Source organism: Mercurialis annua, linkage group LG7, assembly GCF_937616625.2.
Source record: "Mercurialis annua linkage group LG7, ddMerAnnu1.2, whole genome shotgun sequence".
Classification (NCBI taxonomy): domain Eukaryota; kingdom Viridiplantae; phylum Streptophyta; class Magnoliopsida; order Malpighiales; family Euphorbiaceae; genus Mercurialis; species Mercurialis annua.
Genome location: NC_065576.1, coordinates 17,809,125 through 17,835,700, shown reverse-complemented (window position 1 = coordinate 17,835,700; position 26,576 = coordinate 17,809,125). Strand labels below are relative to the sequence as shown.

The following is a 26,576-nucleotide window of genomic DNA, read 5'->3' as shown; positions in this document are numbered from 1 at the left end:
CAGAGCTTTAGTTTCGAACTAAGGCCAAATTTTTACATGTTATGTGTTTATCGCTTTAAGGCATGTTTAGTGCTACTGTTGTTTCATAGGATCTACTGCGGAATTAGGATTTATGTCTTGTCTTTAAAACGTCATCTTTTGTTTTCAAACTTTCAGCCTACATCCTATAGGTGATGTCTGTCTGTCTTTATTTGGTGTTGATGCTATGATTGACAATTTATTTTCACTTGAATGTTAATTGCGGTGTTATATCCAGTTGAGGTTATTTCACTTGGGTGATTTCTACTGCTTTTGATTTCTCGGGAAATCTTATGTTAGTAATTTGCTTTAATTCATGCTCAGGCATGATGTTACTTTTTCTTATCTTGTTATTGATGCGTTTCACTCAGTGATAAATTTTTGTTTGGCTGTTTTATGCCATAGATAAAAATTGTTGACATTGAGTTATTTTGTGAGTACTTCTGGTTTTGACCGAGAGCCTTGATTTTAAAAATGATATTTTGTCAGACTTCACATTGTTTCGGGATTAAATGATTTCTAACTGAAAAATCTATTTCACGTTTTGTGGATTACGTTGTTGGCCACGTATTGATTTTAAACTATCTTAAGAAAAATATTTTTTTTCCTAACTAGTACTTTGATGTAAAAAGTCAAATGGGTAGTCTAGACACGACACCCTAAAATATTATTTTCAGTATCTTGCCAGTAAAATGGAATACGTTTATTTTAAAGTTTTACATTTGACTAAAGATTGAAAAAAAGGGTTGTTATTTTGAAATAAAATGAAATTCTTGTGTTTAAAAAAAAAAAAATTAAAATTTTACGTCTAGCTTAGTGTTTTCAAAATGATTGTTTTGAAATAATATTATTTTAAAGGCGATACCGATTTGATAATATTGCATTAATTTTGTAATTTTACCATATTTCAATTTGTTTGATTTGTTGGTCTTATACTTGATTTACTAATTTTAATTGAAGCCAGTAATTCTGAAAATATTGTTAAAGAATAATTATTTTTCCACTTGGGCGATGAGTTGATGTTATTACCTTGGGTGACGTCGAGCTACCTATTTTGAAAATATTGAGATCTATTTTCAAAAGGCGTTTTTTTTTCGAATTTGAAAATGTGTTGCCTACGTTTTATACATGGATATTATGGGTTTGACTTGGGTCAGTCAAATTGGGAGATGAGCTTGAAAGTGGTAATCACTCGGCTAACTCGATGATTTTAAATTGAGGCGTTTGGGAACAATTTTATCTATACCGGAAAATGATTTTTAGAACTGTGGGGCTCGACATGAACTTGAAATCTATTTTGTAAATTTCATCTTTCGAAGTGGGCTTTGATAAGTATTGTTGACCAATATCTTTATTTAAGTTGATGTGCTGAAAATGTTACTGTATGATTTAAAATTTTCATCAATTACGGGGTTGTTTTGAGTTGTCACCATGTCGGTAGGAATTCATTGACCATATAAGATGTTGCATGCTTAATCTTTTGGAATTATATTGGTTAGCTACCCTAATGAGTAATTGTTTTACTACAAGATGCTTAAGTGTTTTTCGGATGTGTGATCAATTCTTGACCTGTAACTGTGTTATTATTCTTGTCTATAGTGTTTGATTAAGTTATGCCGTATCAGTTTTAATTCTCGTTGACCTCATTGTGTCGAGTATCACATGAGGATATTTCTCGCTAGTTTTTCATTGGTTTAGCTTTGGCGTTGGTGTCGATGCGCGATTTGAACCTTTGTTTTGACCCTGCGATTAATTTTGATGTTATAATTGGTTTAGCCGGACCGAACGTTTGACCCTGAAAATCGAAGTGATTAATTTTCTTATCAATAGATTTGAGGAGCGATTCTCAAGAGTTGTTCGCAAATTCGAATTCTGAATCTGTCCTGGTCAGAGGAAGGCGATTTGAGTTATATTACTCAGCCCCGGTGGAATAATTCTACTCGCGAATGTTTTCCTCGTGCGTGGAATTTCGAGCGTTATGCATTTCTAGATCGTGTTCGTTGTGTAAATTGGAGTGTCCGAATCCTTTTACTTTTTGCATTCTGGAAAAGCATGTAGTAACTCTGTTCGAGGTTGATCAGTGTAATAATTACACTAGTGTTTTTCATTAGGTAGATCAGTGAAATACCAAAACTGATAGTGGATCAGTGAAGGCGTCTATGTTGTTGATGCCTTTGGAAAATTTTCATTTCGATTGAGGGGAAATTCGTTGTTAGGTATATTTTAGTTTTGTTGTTAAATTTGGGTATTTTCATTAATGGCGATGCCAATTGGTGGATTAGGATAATAGAGATGGGAAAATATGTCAAGATGGACGAGTGCACGTCTCACAGAGTGTAATGTCTAGAGAATGTTTCAAAGGAAAATTGATTTCAAATGTTAACTTGTTAAAGAAATTGAAATGTTTTCATCACGTAATTGTGCCCAGACATGTCATGAACATGCATTTGAAATGTCACGAATAGGAAACTGCATTGAGCATTGACCATGATCACTAATTAAAAGAGAAATAAATACATGCATTTAGAACATGCATCACGACATTAAATTATTAGGGTTGAATGCAACTCTTTGGGAATGAGAGCTGTCATCACCCTGGCGCACAATTATGTAAAATAAATTTAATCATTGAGATTTTTCAAGAAAAATATTTTGTTTAAAACTCGCGAGTTATATTGTGAAAATAGTGTTTAAAAGGTTATTAAATTTCAAACGGTTTTGAAATTTTTATTTGGTTGGAAAACTAGACAAATACTCTGTGACGTTGGTAGTGATTTAAGAGAAATGGCATTGTAAGGATTTATTCTATATTTTTGGAGTATCAGCGTTTGTAAATAGGAGCTATGTTTATAAGTTGCACTCGAGGTTTAGTTGTAATAGGTGCGGAAAAATATTGAGTTCAGATTAAAGAGTTGTGTCAGCTTAGAGTATATGAATTGAGGAGTTTTGTTCTGAAGAATATTGGTTATGCCCTGAGTGTGTTTTTATAAAGAATTAAAAGCAATTTTGTTTTTACAGATTTAATATTGTTTAAAAAGTTTTGATACCGGTATGGAAACTATTTCGTAAACAGAGGGATTCTCATTTGCAAAATTTATTTTTAGGAAAAATGATGTAATTTTATCAGTTTGATTTAAAAGTAAATTTTAAGATTTTTTTTTTAACGAAAGATTTTATAAAAATTGTCAATTTATTTTGAAAGTAAATTCGATTATAATTTTAAAATAAAAAATAAAAAATGAGAGAGTTTATTTTGTTGGTACGTTTACGAATAAAGGGATTTTTTCCACAGGTTAATTGTTTTCGGTTGAAAGTGAAAAATAAAATAAAATGTAGGTGCCAGTGATTTCAAATTGAAAGTGGATTGCGTTATTATATATTTGTGTTTGCGGGAAGCGTTTTTCTAAAAAAATTTAATTTAAGCATAAGCAATATTCAGCTATATATCCCTTAGAAATTGGTGTGTTTTCTTATGTCTTAGTTCTCGAGGTTGATGAAATTTTTGAACTGATATTAGTTAGTTGAACCAAGACGATTGTAGTGGTGTTTAGTTTTAAGCCGTTATTTGTAAGAGGAATTATAAACAGGACAACATTTTAAATTGCGGATAAGCTTTCTCATTTGAGGTAATTGGTATTTTGACCACCATAAGTTTTGTAGTGCGTAGGAGTTGAGTGATGTAAGATTAATTTCAGTGAGAGTGTCAGTATGTTTTAGTTGTAGCATTGGAGTTTGGCTTATTAAGATTTCGATTTATTTTGGGATTGTTCCTACACTTATGGTGTTACTGGGTAGTCTTGGAGACTCCATCTGGGTATTTTGAAACTTTTCCTCGTATAGCGTATTGATTATTTCTGACTGAAAAATAAATTTTTAAATATTTCACATGTGGTGTTAGGAGAGTCGTTTGAGATACCAGATTGTTGAACTAAGAATTTTTCGCGTATGCATGTGGTGATCATTCGAATTTTCGATCCAATTTTATCTTCGAAGTCCTATTTTAATAAGTTGGGGAGGATGTCCGTAAAATTTTTAACGTGTTTTCGGTTATTATGGTTTGCTTCGCTTTAACTCTTCTCAGTCTTATTTATGATAAGATTACCATTGGGTAGGAGTTTTGTTTAAACTTTTAAAATTGCAGTGATGTTTTTACTTAGGCGGAATTAAGCGGTTTTTATTTTGTTATCCGTTGAGTTGTCCCTCGGTCGTGAGTAATTTTGGAAATCAGAAATTGTGATGCGTATACTTTCTTTCGTTCCGTCGAGAATGCATTACTTCGTATTTTGAGTTATGTGTGAGTTTTACGTATTGTAATTGAGTTTTATTACTTGGCTTTGTGGTAAATTCGAGGACGAATTTTTAATAAGTTGGGGAGAATGTAATATCCCGTAAAAAAAATATTAATTTTTTTCGTGAGGTTCTGATAATAATTGGAGTCGTTTGCGGATTCGTGGTTCAGTTCGTGGATTGAGTAAATTATTCGTTTTGATCTTGGGTTTAATTAAATCAGTAGGGCCCATTTTGGTTGGCCCGAGAATATTTTTTCTTCTTCTTTGCAATGTTTCATGATGGGCCATGCATTTTTCTTTTCACGTGAGACCAACTTGTCTCAACATTTTATTTGGCTTTTGTTATTCCAATATAATCCTTTTATTCTACACCCTGTGACTGTGTTCTTACCATATTTATAATCATTTTTGCTCTCCTATTTAAAGTCGTCTCTCACCTTAGTTATTCCCCTAAAAAAAACGACAAACCCTAGCCGTCATTCATCATAAATAAAAAATGCACTGAATTCATTCGTCAAAGTTATCTTCTTTAACTCTGAAATTTGGTAAGCTTTAGATTTAAGTTTTGGTTATAATCGACACTTCGGTTCTTTGACTAGTTCCTCTCCATTTTAGCATCGATTGGAGAACCGTCTTATCTCAGACTTATCCCTCTTCAATCCCAAAGCTTCGAAATCGAAATTGGTACGTAAATCTCTCCGTTTGAGCCGCCGTCATTTCATCGTTTATTTTTATTATCCTTGGCTGTGTTACTTATGTTTGTTGCTGCCGATTGTGGTTCTTAATTACTGATGTTGTTATGTGATTCCTAGGGTTTTAATCACATGTGATATTGCTTGTTAATAGAATTTTAAATCAGGTTGAGATCAGCTCCGTTGTTCTTGTTTGTGCGATTCGGATTCATCGTTGAAATCCTTTAGTTAATTGATGGCATTTCATGATTTGGGTTCTGAATAATTGATTGTTCTTAAAACAGTGATAAACTAAGATTTTTTTTAATGAGTTATGAGCTTGTTCATTACTGTTTGCGTGTTTCTTCGAATGATCACGTTTCACGATGGTTGTGAGATCGGTTCATGGCTACTTCCTCCGCCATGCTTACGGCTAATGGTATTTTTCATTTCATTTGATAATTCACAGTAATAAGTTTTGTGAAATCAGAATTTTGTGACTTGATATCATTATTGGTCCTCTGTTAGTGATTCTCAATTGACAAACTAAGTTGTATCACTTGAAGAATTAAAAAATTGAATTGTAATGTTAGTAGGAATTTCCCATGGGTTTTGACAATTTGGTTCGATAAAGAGGCACTGTGACCATTTTCATTTATTGGGCTTGTTTATCTTTATTTAATTTTTTTTTTATAATTTTCTTTTAATTTCTTAAGTTGGTTTTAGGCGGCAGTATTAAAAATTCAAATTGTTTGGGGCCATTTCTTGTTTTATGATATTTGATTGGGCCACTTGTTTTATTATTATTATTTTTTTGGTTTGGTTTTAATCAAATATATTTTTTTATTGTTATTTTACCAATATGAAACCGGACCTTCAATTATCGTTTTGATCTCTAAATTGCTATTTGTTAATATTATTTTATAAATAAAAAATAATGTTGATTCGATTAGAATTTCAATTGTCTTGATAATTGTAATTTGAAAACGATAATTATTTTATAACTCATAATTATATAATTACATGGATAATTATTAGTTATTTTAAATATTGGCTTGACGTGCCAATTTGGTTAAATTATAATTTAGCTTTTAATTATTCTCTTAACTTATTTTAGTTAAGTTTTGACGGTAACTAATGGTTACTTGAGTTATAAGTTATTGAGTTCCGTTTTAAATTTTGATTATTATTTTATCAAAGTTGATTCTATAATTATAAACTATGGTTTATAATTGTATATAAATATATTTATTTTATCAAAGTTATCTTTGGAAATTATAAACTCTGGTTTAGATTTTTGACAAAATATTTTGGGTCGGGTTAGACTTGGGTCACCCGACATGTGAGGTAGTTTGGTAGTTATTAGTAATTCGGCTAACCCACTATTTGTGGAATTGATTTAAGTTATTAATAGTATTTAAGTAATATTTTCTGAAACGGATTTCAAAGCAGGAACTCAATAGACTTGGCTTATTATTGACTTATAATTATTTGATTATTGTGCTTACTCATTGTTGTTCGTATTTTAACTCGGGTCATTATGTAATTAATTGTCCATTGTGTTTTAGTTATGCTTGTGCGAGACTTGGTATTGTGCTAGTCCTATGTGGTGTCTAGTATTCTTAGAGTTAGGGATGAATGGATTTTAACTTATATATTGTTTTAGACCCGTCGACTGCTCGTGTTTCGGAGTCTACACAGGATTAGCTGTTTGCCAAGATTCACGTGGATAAGCAAGCAGTGAGTTTGTAGTGCTATTTACCGCTTTATTAAGTACCGCATTTTATTTTAGTATTATAAATGCTTTTAAACTGTTTTAAGCGATTATGGATCTGGATTGGAACGAGCTACTCGATAGGCTTGTATCGAGACTGTGTGCACCGGTAAGTACTCTGGGAATCGGCAGACTAAAGTCTTGCTTACGCTGGTATATAATTTGACGAGGATTTGTTCCCGTCCACTCTGGGTTTATTTTTCGGTATGATATGTCATACTCACGCTGGGATCATTTCAATACTGTATTTCCATAATCATACTATATTAGTATAAAAGGTTTTGATTTAAGGGTTTTAAACTTAATAAATGTAAATAGTATTGCGAACTCATCTCAGTATATCTGACCCCGTTGTTTTCCCAATTTTTCCAGGTTCATGATTTAAAAGCTTGGTCATCTCCAATTTTTGATTCTTGGAGGTTTTTTTTTGTTAATAAAACTAGTCTATTGTTTTAAACTCTTAGACCGCAGTAGAACTAGTATTTGTTTTGATTATTGTACTCTGAATTGTCGGATTGGTCCGATTATTTTATTATTACCTTTGGTATGTATACTCTGGATTTATCTCGTTATATATAAAGCATGCTGTTGAGACTCGGTTCAGCTAAGTATTTCAGATATTTAAGTTGTTTATATTAGAACTGTGATATAAATTGCTAGACTTAGGTTGGAGTCTCGGTTGCCCCCGAGCAGTGTTTCTGCAGGTATATATGTTTGATTGTTTTTCGCGAGGCTTGCTACGGGTTTTGGTACGACCATACCCATACCCTAGCGCCGGTCGCGATCCATGAAATTGGGTCGTGACAAATCCCTATCCAAAGCATACATTGCCTTTGGAAATCTCCCAGTTGCCGGATCTTTAGCTAACCGTGGCCGATCACAGATGTTGTTCAACTCTTCACGAGATTTTGCATGGTCTTTTGTTTTCCCGGGGACATTGAGAACGGTATTGAAAATGTTATCGAAGACATTTTTCTCAATATGCATGACATCGAGATTGTGACGAATTATATTCGTTCTCCAATAACGCAAATCCCAAAGGATACTTTTTTTATTCCACCCATCATCTTTTGACAGTAATGCATTAGTAACTTTCGCACCAGGCTCAAATGCCCTCTTAAACCCCAGTCGATCAATCTCTGCTAACAGTTCATCTCCGGTTCTTACCCCTGTAAACCTTTTGCTCTCTCGTTTCCCCTTTCGAAATCAGTAACATTTCGACGGAATCGGTGATTCGAAGGCAAAAACTTGTGATGACGATCAAAAACATGCTTTTCTACCAGCAGTGCTCCAGCCAAACAACATAGAATAAGCAGGAAAGTCATTTATTGTCCACATAAGAGCCGCTTTTAGTTGGAAATTCTGACGCTTATGAACGTCATAAGTTTGGACTCCACATTCCCACAGTTGGTTCAACTCTGCAATTAGCGGTTGTAGGAAGATATCCATTAGGTGTTTCGGGTTTTTAGGCCCCGGTACCAAAACCGTTAAAAACATAAACTCATCCTTCATGCACATGCCTGGGGGGAGATTGTACGGCGTCAAAATGACCGGCCACGAGGAATACTGCTGCCCAAAATTGGTAAATGGCTGAAACCCATCGGAGCATAAGCCTAATCTGATATTTCTCCCTTCATCGGCAAACTCAGAATGCAGCTCACTAAAACGTTTCCAAGCCGGAGAGTCGGACGGGTGGCACATCTTATCACCATCCATCTCGTGGTCTGCGTGCCACATCATATGCCGGGCAGTGGCTTTCGAAGCGTACAACCTCTGTAGCCTCGGAGTTATTGGAAAATAGAACATTTTACTATATGGCACGTTAGCCTTTCTTTTTGCGGATTTTCCATGGGTCACAGGTTTCCACCGCACATAATTACAAACTTTGCAATGCGTTAAACCCTCGTCCTCCCCCCAACAAATCATACAGTTATAGAAACAATAGTCAATAACCTCAACCGGCAACCCCAAACCTTTGACCAGCTTCTTAATTTTAGCAAAATTCGTTGGCATCTTGTTGTCCTCCGGGAGCAGCTCTTGTATCAATCTGCAGACGTCATCTACTAAAGCTACTGAACCCTTATGTCGACACTTGATCTCCATCACATTAGCAGATGCAGAAAATGGAGAGTGTCTACTATTCTCAGGCCATATGTCTTCTTCAGCCGCACGCATCATATCATAAAATTTCTGAGCTTCATCATTCTTTAGTTCATCTTCAGAAAATGTTATTTCTGGACCGGCAGCATAAAGAATCATTCTTTGAGCGGAACTGAACTCACCTGGCCCCTCATTTTCGTAGTCGAACTCAACATCCTTCTCTGGTAACTGTGCAAGGGGAGGGGGACTCAAAACGCTCCCCTCGCCATGAAAAACCCATACTTGATAACCTTTCACAAACCCATTCTTCAATAGATGGAATTCCACCTCATCGACATCCCGATAGCTTGTATTTCGACAACCTCTCTTAGGGCAGGGGCATTTTATCTGTACTCCACTCATACAAGCCGGATGCCGTAATGCAAACCGGACAAACTCCTTCACATGCTCCTTGTACCATGTGGTTAGCAACCCGTTTGTGTGGCTCCTGTACATCAAACTGCGATCTGTCTCCATTTCTGTAGCGCGGATAATTAGAGATGGGGTTTTCACTCGAGATAGGCAAAGTCAATGTAATTGACTGCTGAAAAGGTAGGACCCTATCCCATTCGCAAAAAAGGCGCCCCTTAACTCGGCCATGATATATGCCTAGCAACGGAGAAAAATATTCGGCAGCCTTCCAGCGTCGTTCTCCCTCAGTGCGATATTTAGTATATGCGTTGTAACGCTAATTATATATTCCCCGAGGAATAAGCGTTAGAAAACTTATACTAAACATCCACCCGGAGAACAAACGCTGGAAAACAACCAAATATTTTTCTACCGCTACTAGACATATATGTTTTTTCGTGATCGAGTTACGGAAGCACAAGTTTTGCGAACTGTACAAACTGTATAATTCCGTGTCGTTCAATCTCTTGAACACACGGGACGGGAACTCTACGGCTAGGTTTACGATTTTATTCGGTGAGAATAAAATCGGGGTTTTTTTAGGTTGAATGTTGCAAATAAAATCTATTCCAACTAAAATAAATCAAAATAAGCAATAAAACCTACTTGTTGAAAGGCAGAACCGCAAAGAGAAGGTGAAACGTCCGGATCAATCGGAACCACGGTGCGCGGGCTATCAAGGGCTATAAAAAAACACATGTATTAATAAAAAAAATTCTAATAATAAATTGGCAGCACTTCCACTAAAAATGAGCATCACCCATTTTTCAGGGAAGTCCTGCAAGCAAATAACAATACACAAAACCACCAAGTTTATCGCAAATAATTGAAAGAGTAATTAATTGGCTTAAATTATTATCTAATCCAATTAACTAATTAAATTAAACAACAAACTAATAAATTGTTATCAATTAAAAAATTTATAATATAATCCTCAAATTAACCTAATTTAATCAACCAATAATAATAAAAATATTAACACGCAACTTTATTAAACTAATTAAACAATTAAACCTAGAAATATCTAGCAAACAATTTTAATCTAATTTAAATATTAAACAACCTTTTTAAAAACAACACTATTTTATTAAACTTAATATATTTTATTATAACAATTCAACTTAATTCTAATATAATTTTTAAAACATAAAATTAACCATATTAACATAAAACACAAAATTAACCCTTAAACTAAAATAACTTAAACATTTTTTAACCTAATTTTCTTAAATTTTAATATAACAATTAACTTAATAGTTTAATAATACTAAAAATGAATTGAACATAATTTGCATTAAATTAACCTAATTATAAAATAATTTAAAAATAGAAAAATAAATAAATTATTAAATAATATTAAAACAGAAAATTAAATATAAAATATACTATAATTTAATCTAAACTAACCTAATTTAAACTAACATAATCAAATTTAACATAAATTAACCTAATTAAACCTAAATTAATTAGTTAATCGACGCCGGAGAAAGGGGAGGATGCCGCCGGAAAATGGAAGAAATCGGAGAAGAGGCGGGGCGAGCATGAAATGACGGAGAGGATGGCGCGGCAAGGAGGGAACGGCGCTGTGGTAGCGAGGAGGGAACGGTCGGCGGCGTGGTGGCGACAGAGAACGGGTGAAGAGGGAGTCGGCGAGCAGTTTTCTTTTTTTATGAAAAATTGGAGAAATGGGTGAAGTTCTGATCGATTTTTTATTAGGGCAAACTTTTTGCGACGGACAGAAGTTTCCGTCGCAAAATGTGCTTTAACCAAACGTTTCACATTTTTCGCGATTTAAGCCAAACGTTTATAAAAGTTACGAAACAAAACCAAACATTTCACCGTTTTGGGGATTTAAGTCAAACGTTTACAAACGCTATGTAACAAATCCAAACGTTTTCCCTTTATAGATATTTAAGCCAAACGTTTACAAACATTTCGAAACAAATCCAAGCGTTTCACCTTTTTAGCGATTTAAGCGAAACGTTTACAAACGTTACGAAATATATCCGAGCGTTTAACCTTTTTAGCAATCTAAGCCAAATGTTTACAAATGTTACGAAACAAATCCAAACACTTAACCTTTTTAGCGATTTAAGCCAAACGTTAATAAACGTTACGAAATAAAACCAAACGTTTACAACGTTACAAAACAAATCCAAATGTTTAACGTTTTTAACGATTTAAGCCAAACGTTTACAAACGTTACGAAACAAATCCAAAAGTTTCCCCTTTTTAGCAATTTAAGCCAAACGTTTACAAACATTACGAAACAAATCCGAACGTTTCCCTTTTTAGCGATTTAAGCCAAACGTTTATAAACGTTACAAAACAATTCCAAATGTTTCACCTTATTAGCAATTTAAGCCCAATGTTTACAAACGTTACGAAACAAATCCAAATGTTTCACCTTTTTAGCAATTTAATCCAAACCTTTACAAACATTACGAAACAAATCCAAGCATTTCACCTTTTTAGCGATTTAAGCCAAACGTTTACAAACGTTACGAAACAAATCCAAGCGTTTTAAAAAAAATCCAAACGTTTAAAACGTTAGGAAACAAAATGATTACAAACATTTCGCTTAAATCGCTAAGAAGAGGAAAAGCTTTGATTTGTTTCGTAATGTTTTTAAACGTAAGCAAAACATTTTAAAAAGGTGAAACGTTTGGATTTGTTTTGTAACGTTTGTAAACGTTCGGCTTAAATCGCTAAAAAGGTGAAACGTTTGGATTTGTTTCCTAACGTTTGTAAATGTTTGGCTTAAATCGTTAAAAAGGTAAAACGTTTGGATTTGTTTCGTAACGTTTGTAATCGTTTGGCTTAAATTGCTAAAAATGTGAAACGTTTGGATTTGTTTCGTAAATTGTTTCGTAACATTATAAACGTTTGGACTTGTTTCTTAACTTTTTGAACGTTTGGCTTAAATTGCAAAAAAGGTGAAACGCTTGGATTTGTTCCGTAATGTTTGTAAACGTTTGTTTTTGTTTTTTAACGTTTGTAAAAGTTTGGCTTAAATCGATAAAAAGGTGAAACGCTTGGATTTGTTTCGTAACGTTTGCAAACGTTTGGCTTCAATCTCTAAAAAGGTGAAACGTTTGGTTTTGTTTCGTAACGTTTGTAAACATTTGGCTTAAACCGCGAAAACGGTGAAACATTCGGATTTTTTTCGTAACGTTTTTAAACTTTTGGCTTAAATCACTAAAAAGGTGAAACGTTTGGATTTGTTTTGTAACGTTTGTAAACTTTTGGCTTAAATCGCTAAAAAGGTAAAACGTTTGAATTTCTTTCGTAACGTTTGTAATCGTTTGGCTTAAATGCTAATAATGTGAAACGTTTGGATTTCTTTCGTAAATTTGTTTCGTAACATTTTAAACGTTTGGATTTGTTTCTTAACTTTTTAAACGTTTGGCTTAAATTGCTAAAAAGGTGAAATGCTTGGATTTGTTTTGTAATGTTTGTAAACGCTTGGTTTTGTTACGTAACGTTTGTAAATGTTTGGATTAAATCTATGAAAAGGTGAAACGCTTGGATTTATTTCGTAAAGTTTGTAAATGTTTGGCTCAAATCGCTAAAAAGGTGAAAGGTGTGGATTTGTTTTGTAACGTTTGTAAACGTTTGGATTAAATTGCTAAAAATGGAAAGGTTTGGATTTGTTTCGTAACGTTTACAAATGCTTGTCATAAATTGCTAAAAAGGTGAAACGTTTGCATTTGTTTTGTAATGTTTCAAAATATTTGGCTTAAATCGCTAAAAAGGTGAAACGTTTGGATTTGTTCCGTAACGTTTGCAAACGTTTGGCTTAAATCGCTAAAAAAGGGAAACGTTTGGATTTGTTCCGCAACGTTTGTAAACATTTGGCTTGAATTGCTAAAAAGGTGAAACGTTTGGATTTGTTTCGTAACGTTTGCAAACGTTTGGCTTCAATCGCTAAAAAGGTGAAACGTTTGGATTTGTTTCGTAATGTTTGTAAATGTTTGGCTTACATCGCTAAAATGGGGAAACGTTTGGATTTGTTTCATAACGTTTGTAAATGTTTGGCCTACATCGCTAAAAAGGAGAAACGTTTGGATTAAATCGCTAAAATGCGGAAATGTTTGGATTTGTTTTGTAACGTTTGTGAACGTTTGGCTTAAATTGCTAAAAAGGTGAAACGTTCGATTTTGTTTAGTAACGTTTGTGAACGGTTGGCTTATATTGCCTGAATGGTGAAACGTTTGGATTTTTTTCGTAACTTTTAAAACGTTTGGTTTTGTTTCATAACCTTTTTTAAACATTTGGCTTCAATCACTAAAAAAGTAAAACGTTTCACCTTTTTATCGATTAAAGCCAAATGTTTACAAAGCCAAACGTTTACAAAACCAAACGTTTACAAACGTTACGGAACAAAACCAAAAATTTCCCCATTTTAGCGATTTAAGCCAAACGTTTACAAACGTTACGAAACAAATCCAAATGTTTCCCCATTTTAGCAATTTTAGCAAACGTTTTACCTTATTAGCGATTTAAGCCAAACGTATACAAACATTACGAAACAAAACCAGACGTTTCACCTTTTTAGCGATATAAGCCAAACGTTTACAAATGTTACGAAACAAAACCAAATGTTTCACCTTTTTAGAGTTTTAAGTCAAACGTTTATAAACGTTACAAAACAAAACAAGACGTTTAAAACGTTATGAAAAAAATCTAAACGTTTCACATTTTTACCGATTTAAGCCACACATTTACAAATATTACGAAACAAATCCAAACATTTCACCTTTTTAGCGATTTAAACCAAACGACTAAAACGTTACAAAACAAATTTTAAACGTTTGGCTAAAAAGGTGAAACGTTTGGATTTGTTTCATAACGTTTGTAAACGTTTCACTTAAATTGCTAAATAGGTAAAATGCTTGGACTTGTTTCGTAATGTTTTAGCGATTTAAGCCAAACTTTTAAAAACATTATGAAACAAACGTTACGAATTTGTTTCATAACGTTTGTAAACGTTTGGTTTAAATTGCTAAAAAGGTTAAACGCTTGGATTTGTTTCATAAAGTTTTAAACATTTGGCTTAAATCGCTAAGATGGGGAAACATTTCGATTTGTTTCGTAATGTTTGTAAACGTTCGGCTTAAATCGCTGAAAAGGTGAAACGTTTGATTTTGTTTCGTAACGTTTGTAAATGTTCGGCTTAAATCACTAAAAGGGTCAAACGTTTGGATTTGTTTTGTACGTTTTAAACGTTTGGCTTAAATCGCTAAAATGGGGAAATGTTTGGATTTTTTTCGTAACGTTTGGCTTAAATTGCTAAAAAGGTGAAAGGTGAAACATTCGGATTTGTTACGTAACGTTTGTAAACATTCGGCTAAAATCGCTAAAAAGGTGAAACGTTTGGATTTGTTTCGTAACGTTTGTAAACGTTCGGCTTAAATTTCTAAAAAGGTGAAACGTTTGGATTTGTTTCGTAACATTTGTAAATATTTGGCTTAAATTGCTAAAAATGTGACACATTTGGATTAGTTTCGTAACCTTTGTAAACGTTTGGCTTAAATCGCTAAAAGGATGAAGCATTTGGTTTGAATTCGTAACGTTTGTAAACGTTTGGCTTAAATCGCTAAAAATGTGAAACGTTTGGTTTTGTTGTGTATCATTTGTAAACGTTAGGCTTTAATTGCTACAAAGGTGAAACGCTTAAATTTGTTTCATAACATTTGTAAATGTTTGGCTTAAATCGCTAAAAAGGGGAAACGTTTGGTTTTGTTTCGTGACGTTTGTAAACGTTTGGCCTAAATTGCTAAAAAGGTGAAACACTTGGATTTGTTTCGTAACATTCTTAAATGTTTGGCTTTGTTTCGTAACGTTCGGCTTAAATTGTTCAAAATGTGAAATGTTTGGATTTATTCCATAACATTTTAAACGTTTTGGTTTTGTTTCGTAACGTTTGTAAACGTTCGACTTAAATCGCTAAAAATGTGAAACGTTTGTTTTTGTTTCGTACGTTTGTAAACGTTTGGCTTAAATCGCTAAAAAGATGAACGTTTAGTTTTGTTTCATAACCTTTGTAAACGTTTGGCTTAAATTGCTAAAAAGGTGAAACGTTTGGATTTGTTTCATAATGTTTGTAAACGTTTGGCTTAAATCGCTAAAAAGGTGAAACGTTTGGATTTGTTTCGTAACGTTTTAAACGTTTGGCTTAAATCGCTAAAATGGTGAAACGTTTGGATTGGTTTCGTAACGTTTGTAAACGTTCGGCTTAAATCGCTAAAAAGGAGAAACATTTGGATTTGTTTTGTAACGTTAGTAAACGTTCGGCTTAAATCGCTAAAAAGGGGAAACGTTTGGAGATTTTTTTGTAACGTTTGTAAACGTTTGTCTTAAATTGCTAAAAAGGGGAAACGTTTGGATTTGTTTCGTCACATTTGTAAACGTTTGGCTTAAATCGCTAAAAAGGTGAAACGTTCGGATTTGTTTCGTAACATTTGTAAACGTTTGGCTTAAATCACTAAAAAGGTGAAATATTTGGATTTATTTTGTAATGTTTCCCCATTTTAGCGATTTAAGCCAAACTTTTACAAACGTTACAAAACAAATCCAAACATTTCACCTTTTTAGCGATTTAAGCCAAACGTTTACAAACGTTACAAAATAAATCCAAACGTTTAAAACTTTATGAAATAAAACCAAACGGTTCACCTTTTTAGCGATTGAAGCCAAACGCTTACAAAGGTTACGAAACAAATCCAATGGTTTCACCTTTTTAGCAATTTCAGTCAAACGTTTAAAAACATTAGGAAACAAATCTAAACGTTTCATCTTTTTAGCAATTTAAGTCGAATGTTTACAAATATTACGAAACAAATCCAAACATTTCACTTTTTTAGCTATTTAAGCCAAACGTTTATACACGTTACGAAACAAAACAAAACGTTTACAAACTTTACAAAACAAAACCTAACGTTTAGAAACGTTACGAAAAAATCCAAATGTTTCACTTTTTTAGCAATTTAAGCCAAACGTTTCCAAAAGATACGAAACAAATCCAAACGTTTCCCCTTTTTAGAGATTTAAGCCAAACGTTCACTAAAGTTACTAAACAAATCCAAACGTTTACCCATTTTAGCGATTTTACCCAAATGTTTAAAACATTACGAAACAAATCCAAACGTTTCCCCTTTTTAGTTATTTAAGCCAACATTTACAAATGTTACGAAATAAAACCAAACTTTTACAAACGTTACAAAACAAAACCAAACGTTTACAAACGTTGGGAAAAAAATCCAAATATTTCCCCTTTTTAGCAATTTAAGCCAAACGTTTACAAACGATACGAAACAAATCCAAACGTTTCACCATTTTAGAGATTTAAGCCAAACGTTACTAATGTTACCAAACAAATCCAAACGTTTCCCCATTTTAGCAATTTTAGCCAAATGTTTAAAACATTACGAAACAAATCTAAACGTTTCCCCTTTTTAGCGATTTAAGCCAGACATTTACAAACGTTACGAAACAAAACCAAACGTTTAAAGTATTACGAAACAAATTCAAAAGTTTCACATTTTGAGCGATTTAAGCCAAACAAACAAACATTACAAAGCAAAACCAAGTGTTTCACCTTTTTAGAAATTTAAGGCAAACGTTTACAAACGTTACAAAACAAAACAAAGGGTTTCACCTTTTTAGCAATTTAACCCCAACGTTTACAAACGTTACGAAACAAATCCAAGCATTTCAGCTTTTTAGCAATTTAAGCCAAACGTTTACAAACGCTACGAAACAAATCCAAGCGTGTCCCCTTTTTAGCGATTTAAGCCAAGCGTTTACAAACGCTACAAAACAAATCCAAACGTTTCGCCTTTTTTGCGATTTATGCCAAACGTTTACAAACGTTAAGAAACAAATCCAAATGTTTCACCTTTTTAGCGATTTAAACCAAACGTTTACAAGGGTTATGAAAAAAATCCAAGTGTTTCACCTTTTTAGCAATTTAACCTTTTTAGCAATTGAAGCCAAACGTTTACAAACATTACGAAACAATACCAAAAGTTTACAAACATTACGAAACAATACCAAAAGTTTCTCCTTTTTAGCGATTTAAGCCAAACGTTGACAAACGTTACGAAATAAATTTTCACCTTTTTAGCAATTTAAGCCAGAAGTTTACTAACGTTACGAAATAAATCCAACATTTCACATTTTTAGCAATTTAAGCCAAACATTTACAAATGTTAGGAGACAAATCCAAATGTTTCACCTTTTTAGGGATTTAAGCCAAACGTTTACAAATGTTACGAAACAAATCGAAACGTTTTACCTTTTTAGCCATTTAAGCCAAACGTTTCACCTTTTTAGCCATTTAAGCGAAACGTTTACAAACGCTACGAAAAGAAACCAAATGTTTAAAACGTTACGAGAAAAAATTCTAGTGTTTCACCTTTTTAGCAATTTAAGCCAACCATTTGGATTTGTTTTCGTAACGTTTGTAAACGTTTGGTTTAAATCGCTAAAAATTTGAAATGTTTGAATTTGTTTCGTAACGTTTGTATACGTTTGGCTTAAATCGCTAAAAAGGGGAAATGTTTGGATTTGTTTCGTAACGTTTGTAAACGTTTGGTTTAAATCACTAAAAAGTTGAAACACTTGGATTTATTTTGTAACGTTTTAAACGTTTGGATTTGTTTTGTAGCGTTTATAAACGTTTGGCTTATATTACTAAAAAGGTGAAACGTTTGGATTTATTTCGTAACGTTTGTAGACGTTTGGATTAAATTGCTAAAAATGTGAAACGTTTGGATTTGTTTGGTAACATTTATAAACGTTACGAAACATAACCAAATGTTTCACCTTTTTAGCGAAAGTTACGAAACAAATCAAAGTGTTTCACCTTTTTAGCAATTTAAACCAAACGTTTATAAACGTTACAAAACAAATCCCAAACGTTTCACCTTTTTAGCGATTTAAGCCAAACATTTACAAACATTACGAAACAAATCCAAACGTTACGAAATAAATCCAAACGTTTCACCTTTTTAGCAATATAGGTCGAACATTTACAAACGTTACGAAACCAAACAAAACGTTTCATCTTTTTAGCGATTTAAGCCAAAAGTTTATCAACGTTATGAAACAAATCTAAACGTTTCCCCATTTTAGCGATTTAAGCCAAATGTTTCAAAGGTTACGAAACAAATCCATACGTTTCACTTTTTAAGCCAAACGTTTACAAACGTTATAAAACAAATCCAAATGTTTAAAACTTTTCGAAAAAAACTAAATGTTTCACCTTTTTAGAGATTTAAGCCAAACGTTTAAAAACGTAACGTTACGAAACAAATCCAAATGTTTCGCCTTTTTAGCGATTTAAGCCAAACGTTTACAAACGTTACGGAACAAATACAAGCATTTCACCTTTTTAGCAATTTAAGCCAAACATTTTCAAACGTTACGAAACAAATCTAAACGTTTCACCTTTTTAGCAATTTAAGCCAAATGTTTATAAACGTTACGAAACAAATCCAAACGTTTCTCCTTTTTAGCGATTTAAGCCAAACGTTTGCAAACGTTCAGAAACAATTCCAAACGTTTCACGTTTTTAGCGATTTAAGCCAAACTTTTAATAACGTTACGAAATAAATCCATACGTTTCACCTTTTTAGCAATTCAAGCCAAATGTTTACAAACATTGCGAAACAAAATTACGAAACAAATCACCGTTTTCGCGATTTAAGCCAAACATTTACAAACATTACGAAACAAATCTAAACGTTTCCCAATTTTAGTGATTTAAGCCAACTGTTTACAAACGTTACGAAACAAATCCACACGTTTCACTTTTTTATCAATTTAAGCCAAACATTTACAAACCTAACGAAACAAAACCAAACGTTTACAAACGTCACAAAACAAATCCAAACGTTTCACCTTTTTAGCAATTTAAGCCAAACGTTTATAATCGTTACGAAACAAATCCAAATGTTTCCCCTTTTGAGCAATTTAAGCCAAACATTTACAAACGTTACGAAAGAAATCCAAACAATACGAAATAAATCCAAACGTTTCACCTTTTTAGCAATTTATGTCGAACGTTTACAAACGTTACGAAACCAAACTAAACGTTTCACCTTTTTAGCGATTTAAGCCAAAAGTTTATCAACGTTACGAAACAAATCCAAACGTTTCCCCATTTTAGCGATTTAAGCAAAACATTTACAAACGTTACGAAACAAATCAAAACGTTTCACTTTTTTAGCGATTTAAGCCAAACGTTTACAAACGTTATAAAACAAATCCAAATGTTTAAAACGTTACGAAACAAAACCAAATGTTTCACCTTTTTTAGAGATTTAAGCCAAACAATTATAAATGTAACGTTACAAAATAAATCCAAACGTTTGGCCTTTTTAGCGATTTAAGACAAACGTTTACAAACGTTACGGAACAAATACAAGCGTCTCACCTTTTTAGCAATTTATGCCAAACATTTTCAAACGTTACGAAACAAATCTAAACGTTTCAGCTTTTTAGCAATTTAAGCCAGATGTTTATAAACGTAACGAAACAAATCCAAACGTTTCTCCTTTTTAGCGATTTAAGCCAAAACGTTTACAAACGTTACGAAACAAATCCAAACGTTTCACGTTTTTAGCTATTTAAGCCAAACGTTTAAAAACGTTACGAAAAAATCCATACGTTTCATCTTTTTAGCATTTCAAGCCAAATGTTTACAAATGTTACGAAACAAATCCAAAAGTTTCCCCATTTTAGCGATATAAGCCAACTGTTTACAAACGTTACAAAACAAATCCACACGTTTCACCTTTTAGCAATTTAAGCCAAACATTTACAAACGTAACGAAACAAAACCAAACGTTTACAAAAGTTACGAAACAAATCCAAACGTTTCACCTTTTTAGCGATTTAAGCCAAACGTTTACAAACGTTATGAAACAAATCCAATCGTTTCTCCATTTTAGTGATTTAAGCCAAACCATTAAAATGTTACGAAACAAATCCAAACGTTTCACCTTTTTAGCTATTTAAGCCAAACGTTTACAAACGTTACAAAACAAAACCAAATGTTTAAAAATTACGAAACAAATTCAAACGTTTTAAATTTTTAGCGATTTAAGCTAAACGTTTACAAACGTTGCCAAACAAAACCAAGCATTTCACCTTTTTAGCAATTTAAGCCAAACGTTTACAAACGTTATGAAACAAAACCAAGTGTTTCACCTTTTTAGCAATTTAAGCCAAACGTTTACAAACATTACGATTTAATTCCAAGCATTTCACCTTCTTCGCAATTGAAGCGAAATGTCTCCAAACGTTACAAAACAAATCAAAGAGTTTCACCGTTTCAGCGATTTAAGCCAAACTTTTACAAATGTTGCGAAACAAATCCAAACGTTTCACCTTTTCATCGATTTAAGCTAAACGTTTACAAATATTATGAAACAAAATCCAAAAGTTTCACCTTTTTAGCGATTTAAGCCAAACGTTTACAAAGGCTACGAAACAAATCCAAGTGTTTCATCTTTTTAGCAATTTAAGAAAAACATTTACAAACGTTACGAAACAAATCTAAGCGTTTCACCGTTTTAGAAATTGAAGCCAAACGTTTACAAACATTACGAAACAAAACCAAACGTTTCACTTGTTTAGCGAATTAAGCCAAACGTTTACAAACGTTACGAAACAAAAGAAAACGTATCCCTTTTTTAGCGATATCAGCCAAATGTTTACAAATGTTACGAAACAAATCCAAACATTTCACCTTTCTAGAAATTTAAACCAAACGTTTACAAACGTTACGAAACAAAAGAAAACGTTCCACCTTTTTAGTGATTTAAGCCAAACATTTACAAACATTGCAAAATAAAACGAAACGTTTCACATTTTTAGCGATTTAAGCCGAACATATACAAACTTAACGAAACCAATCCAAACTTTTTCCAATTTTAGCGATTTAAGCAAAACGTTATAAAACGTTACAAAACCAAAACCAAACGTTTCACCTTTTTAGTGATTAAAGCCAAACGTTTATAAGCGTAACGTTACGAAACAAATCCAAACGTTTCATCTTTTAAGCGAGTTAAGCCAAACGTTTACAAACGTTACGAAACAAATTCAAACTTTTCACCAATTTAACGATTTAAGCCAAGCATGAACAAACTTTACGAAACAAAACCAAACAAAACGTTTCACCTTTTTGGCGATTTAACCTAACTGTTTACAAACGTTACGAAATAAATCCAAACATTTCCCCTTTTTAGCAATTGAAGACAAACATTTACAAACGTTACGAAACAAATCCCAACGTTTCACCTTTTTAGCGATTTAAGCCAAACGTTTACAAACGCTACAAAACAAATCCAAATGTTATACCTTTTTAGCGATTTAAGCTAAACGTTTACAAATGTTACGAAATAAAACCAAACGTTTCCCCTTTTTAGCGATTTAAGCCAAACGTTTACAAACGTTACGAAACAAACCTAAATGTTTCACCTTTTTAGCGATTTAAGCCAAACGTTTACGAACGTTACAAAATAAATCCAAACGTTTGGATTTGTTTCGTAACGTTTTAAACGTTTGGATTTGTTTCGTAATGTTTGTAAACGTTTGGCTTAAATTGCTAAAAAGGTGAAACATTTTGGTTTTGTTCCGTAATGTTTGTAAACGTTTAGCTTATATCGCTCAAAATGTGAAATGTTTGGATTTATTTCGTAACGTTTTAAACGTTTGTTTTTTTAGTAACATTTATAAACAATATGAAACGTTTAAAACGTTATGAAACAAAACCAAACGTTTACAAACGTTACAAAACAAATCCAAGCATTTCACCTTTTTAGCGATTTAAGCCAAATGTTTATAAACGTTACGAAACAAAACCAAACGTGTATAAACGTTGCGAAACAAATCCAAACATTTTACCTTTTTAGTTATTGAAGCTAAACGTTTACAAACGTTACGAAACAAATTCAAATGTTTCCAAGTTTTAGCGATTTAAGCTGAAAGTTTACAAACGTTACGGAACAAATCCAAACATTTCATCTTTTTAGTAATTTAAGCGAAACGTTTACAAACGTTAGGAAACAAATCCAAATGTTTCACCTTTTTAGCGATTTAAGCCAAACTTTTACAAACGTTACGAAATAAATCCAAACGTTTCACCTTTTTAGCAATTTAAGCCAAACATTTACAAACGTTATGAATCTGTTTCGTAACGTTTTAAATGTTTTAAACGTTACGAAACAAAACCAAACGTTTCACCTTTTTAGCGATTTAAGCCAAATGTTTACAAAGGTTATGAAACAAATCCAAGCGTTTCATCTTTTTAGCAATTTAGGCCAAACGTTTACAAACGTTACGAAACAAATCCAAACGTTTCACATTTTTAGCGATTATAGACAAAAGTTTACAAACGTTACGGAACAAAAACAAACGTTTCACATTTTTAGCGATTTAAGCCAAACGTTTACAAATATTACGAAACAAATCTAAACATTTCACCATTTTAGCAATTTAAGGCAAACGTTTACAAACGTTACGAAACAAAATCAAACGTTTCTGTCATGACCCAAAATTATGATTCGCAAACGGCGCTAGGGAACGGGAGTGGTAGCTCCAAAACCCGTAGCAAGCCTGAAAATACATACTAATTTTTTGCAAATAAAATCATATCTCGTGTATCACAATAATATCCAAATACACACGACCCCTGTTTGAATCATAAATCAGAGTTAAAGCGCTTTACAAAATAAAGTCTGCCTATTCTAAACTACTGTAGACTTGCTAGAATGAGAACCTAGTTTCATGACTCGTACTACTTCCGAGAATTAAAACTTAGGAAGATTCGTTCTCCAAATTGTACCTAACTCAACCTGTAAAAATGGGAGTAACAACGGGGTCAGTATAAAACTGAGTGAATACACATAATTACAAGTAATATTGCATAAAGGGTGAAAATATTTGAAAACCTCTTTATGCAGAAAATATTCTTTTTGGATCATACTCCACACGATCTTACTTCCAAACATACTTCGTATGTTCATTCATACTATCAGAGGCCATGTACGTGTCATAAACTAAGCGTTTATGTTATAGACGTACTTGATATCCTTGCCTCATTCTTATGTCTCATGTACGTTTATACTATGTACATACTTGACATGTTTTGTTTACTGTTATAATTCTGATTGTCTTTATTCTTCTCATTACGTTTCTCTAACTTCATCTTTCTGACATTGATAGCAAAGCCAACTGATGTGTTCCACCTGTCTAACATCGATAGTAAAGCCAACCGATGTGTTACGCATATCTGACATTGATAGCAAAGCCAACCGATGTGTTTTTAATCACCTGACATCGATAGCCACGCCAACCGATGTGTCTTATATCATATCTTAATTGTTGCTCTTCTCTCACATTGATTCTCGATATATATTATGCTTGATTTTATCTTCATATGAGTCCTGAGGACTATTATCGAGAATGGGTAAAATACAGGTCTCGTGATATTTCTACCGAGATCAACCTTGTATCTCCGTTCTTATATTTGGCTATACTATAGTACATTTCTCGTTTTATGTTGATTAATTGATTCTATATTTTTCATTCCGTTGTATTGACACTCTTTGGACAATGGCATGCGCATTTCAATCTACAAACATACATCTATAACACACGCACGTATGGGTATTCATTATAATTAAAAGTACGTATGGGAACGTACTATGTTTCTTTATAGATATATGGATAATAGTACATATAGGAATGTACTATACTTTTCTCATGTATATTTGGTTCGATACTCATATAGTATTCGATACTTGATTATGATTTATATTTCTTAACCCATACCCATTATTTTAAACATTAGTATTCGTTTCATATAATTATGTTATTCAAAACAACATAATACAAATATTTCGAAACATACGTATATATACTTTTTCAAACACACTATTAAACATATAAGTATTCATATAGTCGTCCGTATATGAAAATACGCGACTTTATGAATATTAACGACTAATTAAAGTGTACTTCCAGAAAACGCTTATCCAAAAACACTTCAGGGCTTAGAACCGTCAAGCTTCCCGAGCTCTTTGTCCAGCTGCCTCTTTCCTCGCCGGGTCTAAAACAATTTCAAAACATTCGACCCTTATCGGAATCCTATTATAGGATTGATTCCAAAGTCGAGACACAACACGCGACACTCTTTAACCGTCGTGCTTCTCATATATTTATCCCAATAAACTGTCACGACCCAAAATATTGAGCCGCAACCGGCGCTAGGGAACGGGAGTGGTAGCTCCGGAACCCGTAGCAAGCCTTAAATCACTATTAATTTTTTGCAAATAATAAACAAATAACATAAAGCAACAGAAGCAAGTATACATAACATGTATACACAAACATTTACACTAACTGTTCAAAAACCTCGCGGGCTCTAGTTACCGTATCCTGTACAAACTGGCCTCGCGGTACTATATCCATCAGTTAGTGTATCCAACATATCATCGGCATCTGGTGCCGTGCACAACATATTAAACACGTAGCCTACAAAAATATATAAACAGGACAACAAGTAATATGTACAATCAAAATGTACTGCTGCCTAGGCTACGACTCTGTCATACGGGACCACTACTGCAGCATTCACAGAAGTCAGATACTAAACATACACAGCTGACTTCTGGACTTCAAAATTGGCCTCTAGCTAGGTCCACCTACTAAGTACCTGAAAACATCAAAGGTGAGGGGTCAGTATTTGGGAAAATACTGAGTGAGTTAAAATTTACTAACGGTATTAATATAAAAACATAGCATCGCATTTCAAGAAAACAATAATATAAAACATATAAACATGTATTCGATCCATACGAAACTAATATCCTAGCATGCGGCACATCTCTCGAATAATCATGTATCATTCAACCCAATCGTACATTTCAAGTTGTGAGTCCAACTCACTGGTGGGCCCAGCCCACGAGATACGGGAACTTCCAGACTACACTGTAGCCGAGTTCACTCTCGTATCGAATTCATATCGTATCATACATATCCAATCATTTCTCAAATGCAAACACACTAGACTGATTCAATACTGGTGATCACACAGCCAATTGACACCCAATAGGTAGCTAGTTCTCGTATATAGAAATTAATAAAGCATATAACATTTCAGTCAATTATATATAATGCGATGCGTGTAAACAGTATATATATCTATATAAAATAACTTTAATATACAATATAAGAAAGTAAAATGCAACTCACAGTGACCGCAATCCAATCAATAATGTGGTCGATGAAATGATATGCCCTCGCTATCCCACGTCTACTTACCTCTCTGCTCTGACACGTCTGATAAATAATTAACGTTTAATGATTAGACGTGAATCTCGTATTCCTATAGGTATAATACTTTTATGTTTTAGGGTTTAGTTTCATTTCGATGAAGTTTCAAGGAGTTTTCAGGACAATGCGCAGGTGCTGCCTGCACACTGACACTGTTTAGTAAAACAACGATCTCTCTCAATTGAACCGTTGGATCGAGATGAAATTTGACAGAGGCGTTCCTAAGAAGCAAATCTATAAACTGCTTGTTGGGATTTTGAATCTGCCAAGTTTTGGGTAGTGTGCGAACGCACACAATGAGTGTGCGAATGCACACCCTAAAACTCAGGGAGTGTGCGAACGCACACTCAATGTGTGCGAACGCACACTCGTGACAGCCCCCGGAAAGTCGTTTTCCGAGGCTTTTTAACCATCCCGACATGCTATACATTCAACTATACAAAACCCGCATCTCGGTTTTCATTAAAACGCTATAATAACTTCAAAAACGTTAAATTCAAACTTAATATCTAATCTTACAAAAACAGCCTTAAAACCTACTGTTTTCGCACCATATATCAACCTCTTACCTCGTTTTGATGCCCGAAGAGGATAGAGCCTTCAATTCCAAAGATATCGCCGCAAAAATCGCTCGAATCGGACGTCGAACGGCGAAACGGCGGCGAAACGACGATATCAATCGATTTCTCTCCATTTCTCTCGAACTCTCTCTGCCTCTCTATTTCATATTTTCTTTCTTTATATTTCTTGGCTAAAGTGCCATTTTAATCCTTGTTCTTTTTGTTTATTATCATTTATCTTTTAAACTTTTCTTTTATTCAATTTAATCCATAACTAAATCAATAACTTCTTAAATTATTACCTTTACGTATTATTTATATCCGATAAATAATACAAAGCTCGATATTAATATTTTCTCGTCAAAAC

The 26,576-nt window shown here is 33.3% G+C and overlaps 1 protein-coding gene and 1 long non-coding RNA gene across 3 annotated transcripts; one reads left to right on the top strand and one right to left on the bottom strand.

Annotated features, from left to right (window-relative positions):
- Positions 1-4,713: 4,713 nt before the first annotated feature.
- On the top strand, positions 4,714-7,303 carry LOC126655134 (uncharacterized). Of its 2 annotated transcripts, none has more exons than XR_008789555.1 (3): positions 4,714-4,991; positions 6,645-6,718; positions 7,125-7,303. It is a non-coding gene; the product is annotated as an uncharacterized LOC126655134 (long non-coding RNA). The 2 variants fall into 2 exon arrangements; XR_008789554.1 differs by lacking the exon at positions 7,125-7,303 and having other exon boundaries at positions 4,714-4,852; positions 4,923-4,991; positions 6,645-7,117.
- A 49-nt stretch (positions 7,304-7,352) lies between these two features.
- Positions 7,353-9,368, bottom strand: LOC126656931 (uncharacterized). The gene is made up of 3 exons (XM_050351556.1): positions 8,033-9,368; positions 7,579-7,921; positions 7,353-7,356 (listed from the first exon to the last, which is right to left on the bottom strand). The coding sequence occupies exons 1-3, from the start codon at positions 9,366-9,368 to the stop codon at positions 7,353-7,355; spliced, it is 1,683 nt and encodes a 560-aa protein (XP_050207513.1).
- Between the last annotated feature and the right edge of the window lie 17,208 nt (positions 9,369-26,576).

What these genes read in the sequence shown, in the direction of transcription:
- LOC126656931 (XM_050351556.1), bottom strand. Translation starts at nt 9,368, where the DNA reads ATGGAGACAGATCGCAGTTTGATGTACAGGAGCCACACAAACGGGTTG. An exon ending in GTTTGGCTGGAGCACTGCTG is followed by an intron (nt 7,922 to 8,032) that starts GTAGAAAAGCAT and finishes AAAGGTTTACAG; the next exon opens with GGGTAAGAACCGGAGATGAA.